The sequence below is a fragment of the Artemia franciscana genome, chromosome 8 (assembly GCF_032884065.1).
Source record: "Artemia franciscana chromosome 8, ASM3288406v1, whole genome shotgun sequence".
NCBI lineage: Eukaryota > Metazoa > Arthropoda > Branchiopoda > Anostraca > Artemiidae > Artemia > Artemia franciscana.
Genome location: NC_088870.1, coordinates 14,974,680 through 14,982,943, shown reverse-complemented (window position 1 = coordinate 14,982,943; position 8,264 = coordinate 14,974,680). Strand labels below are relative to the sequence as shown.

Genomic DNA, 8,264 nt, shown 5'->3' with positions numbered 1-8,264 from the left:
TAAGGTGTTGACTTGTAGCTCAACATTGCCTGCTGTTCGATCAAAGAATGCTAATGAGCTGCAAATGGATTCTTTGATATTAGTGAATGATGTATCATGCTGTTGTTCCCACTTAAATTGTTGCTGTTTTACTAGGTCATGGAGTGGCTGATTTATTGATGATAGATTGGGGATATACCTTGCAAGGCAATTCATCCTTCCTAATATTGTCTGGAGTTCATCTCTTGTATAAGCGGTCCACATTTCATGCAGTGCTTGGACCTTTTGTGGGTCTGGGTGGATTCTGTTTTCAGATATCACGTGCCCAAAATACAGCATGCTATTGCACTTGAATACGCATTTTTGAAGGTTTAGTTTGACTCCTTTTTCACGGGCCCTTATGAGAGCACTTGCAAACATTTGCATCATATTCCTCATTGTTTTTTTTTCAGAGATGATAATGTCATCAACAATAACAGAGAAGCCTTGGATGCCTTCAAACGCTTTTTCCATGTGGTGTTGGAATTCGTCCTGAGCTGAAATCAGTCCAAATGCCATTCTTTTGAACTTATAATGGTCGTATGGTGTGTTGAAGGTTGTCAGCTGAGATGATTCTTTGTGTAGGACCAGGGACCAATAACCAAGACGAGCGTCTAGTTTTCTGAAGAACTTTGCCCCATCGTGCCTAAGTATTGCTACATCGAATGTTGGCATGGGATGATGTGACCTTTTGATAGCCTTGTTCAGGTCGTGTGGGTCAATGCAAACTCTGAGGCTTTTGTCAGGCTTTTCAATTACAACCACGGCGTTTACCCAACTACTGTTAGTATCAGCCTGATGAGTTTAAGCTTGCGACTGGATTCAAAGCCAAGGATTGGTATGGGGGCATCTCCTACTATGAAGAAGGGCTGTATCTCGCTGCATCCGTTAGTGAATGCGCATTTAAGGTTACATAAACCAAGTGTGGGGATTTTCTGACCTCCAAAGCTGGTGAGTACCTGTAGGGTCTTGTTAATTCTTGGTCGTGGTTTGAAAGTGTTGAAAAGTCTTTCAGGTATGATATTAGATTGAGCACCAGTATCTATTTTGAAGATGATATTGATTTGTTTGTTGATCAAGAGCTTTACATACGGCTGATCATCACCTTTGTCCATGTTTGATATCCTTCTAATCTTCAAATTTCATTAAGATCCAATCACTCCTTTGAAGTTAAAAATACCTTATTTTTTCTAATTTTTCAGAATTAACCCCCCCCCCCAACTCTCCCAAACAGAGCAGATCCGTTACAATTATGTCAATCATGTACCTAGGACTTCTGCTCATTTTCTCACCGAGTTTCATCCCGATCCCTCCACTAAGCGTTTTCCAAAATTTTAGGTTACCCCCCTCAATTCCCCCCAATGTCACCGGATCTGGTCGGGATTTAAAATGGAAGCTTTGAGAGACGATATCCTTCCAAATATCAAATTTTAATTAGATCACATCAACTGTTTGTAAGTTTAAAATACTTCATTTTTTCTATTTTTTCCCAATTAACCGACCCCCAACTCCCACGCCAGATAGTCAAATCGCGAAAACAACTATTTCTAGTTAAATCTGGTAAGGTCCCTGATATACCTGCCAAATTTCATCGTCCTAGCTAGCCTGGAAGTGCCTAAAGTAGCAAAACCGGGACAGACAGAGCGCAAAAAACGAATGAAAAAAAAAACTTTTGTGGACCAATTTCGTATTTCCAGACCTGAAGGTCGTCTGAATTTGTTTTAAATTTGCAGCCTTGGAAAAGAAGGCAAAAGTTCATTTTTCTACCACCTCCTCCCAAGTATTAATTTTTTAGCGTGTAGGTGCACATCAAACAGTTCGTGGTAACTAACTGTAGTAAGGAGCGACCCGGCTCAATAGTAAGCGAAACTCTAAAAAACGGAAATTTGATGCTAAGAGATACATCAAAAGAATCAAATTTTCACGCTGATTCTAAATATATAAGTTTCAATTAATTTAGTCTTTGTCATCAAAAGTTAAGAGCCTGAGAATATTTACCTTATTTTGGAAAATAGGGGGAAACATCCCCTAAAAGTCATAGAATCTTAACGAAAATCACACCATCGCATTCGGCTTATCAGAAAACCCTATAGCAAAAATTTAAAGCTCCTATCTAAAAAAATGTGTAATTTCGTATTTTTTGTCAGAAGACAAATCACGGGTGCGTGTTTATTTGTTTGTTTGTTTTTTTTCCCCAGGGGTCATCGTATCGACCAAGTAGAGTGTCGCAAGAGGGCTCATTCTTACGGAAATGAAAAGTTCTAGTTCCCTTTTTAAGTGATCAAAAAATTGGAGGGCAGTAAGACCCCCTCCCAGGCTCATTTTTTTCCAAAAGTCAACAGATTAAAATTTTGAGATAGCCATTTTGTTCCGCATAGTCGAAAACCATATTAACTATGTCTTTGGGAATGACTTACTCCCCCACAATCCCTGGGGGAGGGGCTGCAAGTTACAAACTTTGACCAGTGTTTACATATAGTAATGCTTATTGGGAAGTGTACAGACGTTTTCAGGGGTTTTTTTTTGGTTTGGGGGAGTGAGGTTGATGGGAGGGGGCTATGTGGGAGAATCTTTCCTTGGAGGAATATGTCATGGGGGAAGAAAAATTCAATGAAAAGGGCGCAGGATTTTCTAGCATTACTATAAAAAAACAATGAAAAAATAAACATGAAAACGTTTTATCAATTGAAAGTTAGGAGTAGCATTGAAATTTATAACCAACAGAGATTATTACGCATATGAGGGGTTCTAAAAATACTTTAGCATAAAGAGCGAGCTATTTGGGAGGAGATAAATACCTCGCTCTTTACGCTGAAGTATTTTAGTAATTTCAACTATTTATTCTACGGCTTTTGTGATTCAAGGGTCATTCTTAAGGAATTGGGACAAAATTTAAGCTCTAGTGTTAAAAGCGAGGTACTGACGGGGGGTTATATCCCCTCGCATACGTAATAAAAACATGAGAATACAAAAGTTCGTTACGTAAGCTAATTTGTAAGTTACGTATATTCTTTACTAATAAAAACATTCGTAAAAAATTAAAGTCCTAGTTATCTTTTTAAGTAACCAAGAAATTGGAGGGCAACTAGGCCTCCTCTACCGCTCTTTTCTTCTCAAAATCATTCGATCAAAACTCTGAGAAAGCCATTTAGCCAAAACAATAAATATGCAAATTTCGTTTTAATTATTCATCTGCGGAGAGCCAGAATCAAAACATGCATTGATTCAAAAACGTTCAGAAATTAAACAAAAAAACTAGTTTTTTAACTGAAAGTAAGGAGCGACATTAAAACTTAAAACGAACGGAAATTACTTCGTATATGAAAGGGGCTGCTTCCTCATCAGCGCCCGGCTCTTTACCCTAAAGTTTTTTTTACTGTTTTAAAAAGTAGAGTTGAAAGAATCAAACTTTAGCGTAAAGAGCGGGGCGTTGAAGTTTTTTACTGTTTTGAAAAGTAGAGTTGAAAGAATCAAACTTTAGCGTAAAGAGCGGGGCGTTAATACTTAAATAATACTTAAGTGCATGTAGAAACCCAGGTACATCTCAAAACAATGTCACAGTCCGATCCAAGTGGAAGCTAACCATATCAAGAAACATACATGAAGCAGGAGATCGACTTTGTCAAAAAATCAAAGAAAACAAACTATTTCACATAAAGTAGACAATGCTATTAATGTGGTGGAGAATATTCAGCCTCCCCTAAATGCCCAGCTAAAGGAAAAATATGCAGCAACTGTGAAAAACCAAATCATTTTGCAAAGGTTTGCAAAAGCACTGAAAAATCACTAAACTTTATAAACCAACAACAGCAAAATTACAGCAAAAGCCCCCAATGAGCGTGGTAACATACCTTTACTTAAAACGTACTGGAAGACGATATTAGAAATATACATCTGCAAGTGACACTACGGTTTCTGACTCAGATGATGACCTTTATTGCCATATAAGCTTTTGATTGCAGTTTATATCCACCATTCGGTCTCTCCACGTTTTACTTGCAGTTCTTGTTTCTTGTTTTTTTTTTTTTTTTTTTTTTTTTTTTTTTTTTTTTTTTTATCTAGAATAAGTCGAAGATCCTCAAATGTACTAAATTGTTTGTGTTTCGTACGTTATAATTAAATTTGAGCCTATATTTAGAAATTTCAGTTCAGGTTTGAAGTTTAAAAAACTAATTTGTTCGTTACTGAATAGAAATTTTACAATTTGCAGGAGTGATACCAAAATGGTATCCGCAGGGGAAAGGAGATCTTTCAAATTAGTTTGAAAGAAGATATCTGATACTTTATTATTTTCATTGTAATGTACTTTTCCAATCATCCGTGATTTATGCGTAGCGCAATACAGAAAATTGCGTCTTGCGTATTGTGCAACAGGCAAAAAAATAGACACGGTACAATTGTTTTACCATTGGTACAATTTTAGGGCGTTTTGCGGTACTTGTTCTTCTAAAGAGTCGACAACACTGAACACGGTGCAAATTTGAAAGACAGTATCAACTCAACGGTCAAAATTGAAAGACTACGCAATGGTCCTCTCACAAGCAGAATTTGACTTTGCTTATTCCTCAGGACTAAACAAAATTCAGGAATTGTTTGCAGAGAGGAACAAAACCCAATCTTTTTTCCACCAGTGTCTCTGCGATAGGGAAATACAGATTCACTATGGTTTTCAGTCAGGGGAGAGGAACTTCAATAATGAAGTTACTCATAATCCAGTAAGTGCTTATTTGGTAAAAAAAAAAGGTAAAGGATACGGCATTAGACTTTACAGTCCGTACCGGCGGTTCTGATCTCCGTTTCTTGGCCCTTCAGCCAGGACGTGCAATGGGGGGTTGGGGGCCAGCCATCCCGTGCTTTCGCACATCCTTCCTGTTTGACATCCCTCATATGGCTAATATAGGCGTAAAGTTCATTTGTGATGCAAATGAATGTTATATTTAGACTCGGAATGCAATGAGGGGTATATATTTACACATTAAAGGAGTAGGGGTAGCCTATAGGCCTATACTCTGTTTAAAGGTTAGGCTATAGCCTAGGAATTACATGAACATCATTGAAAAGGTGGAGAACAATGAAAGAAGTGAAGATAAAGGTTCTCCTCCTGCAAAACGTGTGAACTATGAATATTCTGCATAGGCTATTATAAAGTAAGAATTGTTTTTTTCTCTCTCTGAATTTTACTGTTTTGCTATTATAATATATATATATATATATATATATATATATATATATATATATATATATATATATATATATATATATATATAGGTAAAATTCTAGTTAATTGACTTCTTGCTATCTCAGAAAGAATTTAGGTTAGGAAAATGAAACTTTCAGGGATGAATCTACAGACTAAAGTATGTCCTGGGAAGGTATTTTGAAGCAACTACCTCCACTCCTTCTCCCTCTAGAGGGCCATGACCTTTGATGACCTTTAAAAATATATGTGTTATAAAAGTGAAACCTTGCAAAATAGATCTTCTGCTTAATTGAAGTACAATAAAATTGTTTTCAGCTTCATAACTTTGCTCAATTCCGTTTTATAAGGTTTAAAAATATGCAAATACATTTCCTAATTTTGGAAAAAAAACATCGATATGGCTCAAAATTCTACTCAAATAACAGGAATTGCATTTTCAGAACTAAAGGCAGAGAAAAGCAACTGGTAACTGAAAATTAAGGTAAAATTTTGTTTTGTCAAAATTTCAATTGGTATAGACCTGTCATGTAGGCAAATTTCAGGGCCCTCTTGAGGGAGAAGGAGTGGAGGTGGGTATTTTAAAATACCTACCTGGGACATACTTTAGTCTGTAGATTCATCCTTGAAAGTTTTGTTTTCCTAACCTAAACCATTTCTGAGATAGCAAGAAGTCAATTAACTAGAATTTTACCATATATATATATATATATATATATATATATATATATATATATATATATATATATATATATATATATATATATATATATATATATATATATGTCTAGGAGCTGTCCAGTACATAATGAAACAAGTTAAGAAAAGAATTCTTACTTCATAATATGCAGAATAGCCTATGGTGTAAATGTATGAGCATTCCATTTCATAATGAGTCATGTTAAGAAAACAATTTTTGCTACATAATATGGAAAATGATCCTAGTTAAGTATTTTTGAGGGGAAGAACCTTTGTCTTCACTTCTTTCCTTCTTTTTCCATCTTTGCAATAAAAATTATGAAAAAAACATGCTTTTGATATATGTTCTTTCTGTTTTCAAATTGCTGAATGATCTGCCATCCTACAATTTTGTTATTTTTAGAAATGGAATTCATCATACAAAATCTACAAACAGCTAGGATGTACGCACAAAAAAGAAAATTTATAGATGGCATTCATCCTGCAAAACTATGAACTGCCTGGATGAACACCATTTATATAAAAAAAAAATTGCTGGATCTAAGAGATGACCACCTTTTTCTGTTGCCACCCAGCTCGTGAGAGCAGTTGTAATGCCCTACATTGCATACTGAGGAAAGTTCTTGGATGCCAAAATACAACCCCTATACCTGCAATATATTTTGAACTAGGATTGACAGCATTAGAATCAAGAATGAAGAAACTAGAAGCATAACATTTTTCACATAAGATTTTGGTCCCAAATGATATTGTCTACAAAGAACTTCTTGAAACATATGATCAGAACCAAAGATTGCAACCAAAAATCAACTCTGACTATACTGTCAAATGGTGAAACACATCTCTGAAACCCCTGATCCAATGCCAATACCTGGTGTCATTGACAAGGAAACTCAGCTTCTAGCACAGGTATAAAGTTAAATATAGCGCTACCCCATTCATTAGGGGTAGTGCAGAGGAGTCACCAGAGATAGCAAGAGCTAGGTGGCATGAATAGGTAGACCAATGGATACACAGACTGGACATAGGATTGTATTCACTTATAGATCAGGCTTACAGGGTTATTTACACTTTATGGTTACATGGGAGGATCTTTTCATGGGGGAAGAGAATTTCCATGAAGAAGGCTTGGATTTCCTAGCATTAAAAAAAAACATTCAAAAATTAAATAAAAACAACAAGTTTTTTAACAGTAAGTAAGAAGTAACATCAAAACTTAGAACAAACAGAAATTATTACATATATGAGGTGGGTTCAACCTCTTTTCTATACCTCAATCTTTACACTAAAGTATTTTTAGTACTTTCAAATGAGGTATTTATTCTAATTAAACAGCCTTTGTGATTCAGGGGTCATTCTTAAAGAATTTGGACAAAGTTTGAACTTTAGAGTAAAAAGCAAGATATTGACAAGGGGGAGAACCTCCTCATATACATCATAATTTCCGTTTGTTTTAAGTTTTAATGTTGCCTTTTACTTACAGTTGAAACAACTGTTTTTTTTTTTTTAAGTAAGAATATTTTTCTTAACATGTTTCCTTATGTACTGGACTGCTCCTTGACTTACATCCACATTGGGATTGTTTGAGAGGGACAGTTGCTACCCCTCCAATAATTTGGGAAAGACTATAATTATTGAGTAACATTAAAGCTGTTGCTTGTTTTTAATTACCAAGGACACCAAAGATGAAAACTAATTCATTAATTAGGTGAACACACAACCATATGTGTTTTAAAAAGTGTGAAAAACAATGAAATCAATTTTTAAGGCAAAGGGCCTTCAATTTGTAACTGCTGCTCTATCGGAAAGCTTGGATGCATGCCTAGAAAAGATATCATGTTAAGAAATCAATTTTAACTTTATAATATGCTGAATAATTGTTGTTAACACATTTTGCATGCAGCTAAGCTTTTCTCCTGTTATTTCATTGTTTGTTTTTTTTTTACTTTATCTAAGGAATTTATAATTTTTTTCAGTAATGTTTCATTACTTTTGAAAAGTCTGCTATTTTCACCTTTTTCTGAAACAAAACACTATCTATATTTTCTTTTTCCATAGAATTGTCTCAGTCAATGGACTTTTTTCATGAATTACACGTTAATGCTACTACAAATACTTTAGCATCTTCTACATACAAATTTTGAAAAAGGGGGCTCTGTTTCAAGGATGATTCAAAACTGATGAAAGACTATTAACAAATTTATAAATATGTTAGAAAATGTGGAAAAACCCTGAAATATGCAAAGATAAAGCTTAGCTCCATCAAAAATGTATTAATTACAATTGCATATTCTGCATATGATATAGCATGAATTGTTTTCTTAACATGTTTCCTTCTCTATAGGTAGTT

At 35.0% G+C, this 8,264-nt stretch overlaps 1 protein-coding gene across 2 annotated transcripts in view; it reads left to right on the top strand.

Moving 5' to 3' along the window:
* The first annotated feature begins 4,093 nt into the window (after positions 1–4,093).
* Positions 4,094–8,264, top strand: part of LOC136030028 (uncharacterized) — an 84,079-nt gene continuing 79,908 nt past the window's right edge. For both annotated transcript variants that reach the window (XM_065708643.1, XM_065708642.1), the window contains exon 1: positions 4,094–4,733. In XM_065708643.1, the coding sequence (XP_065564715.1) occupies positions 4,545–4,733 (189 nt within the window). In that variant the 5' untranslated portion in view covers positions 4,094–4,544. The remainder of the gene's footprint in view (positions 4,734–8,264) is intronic.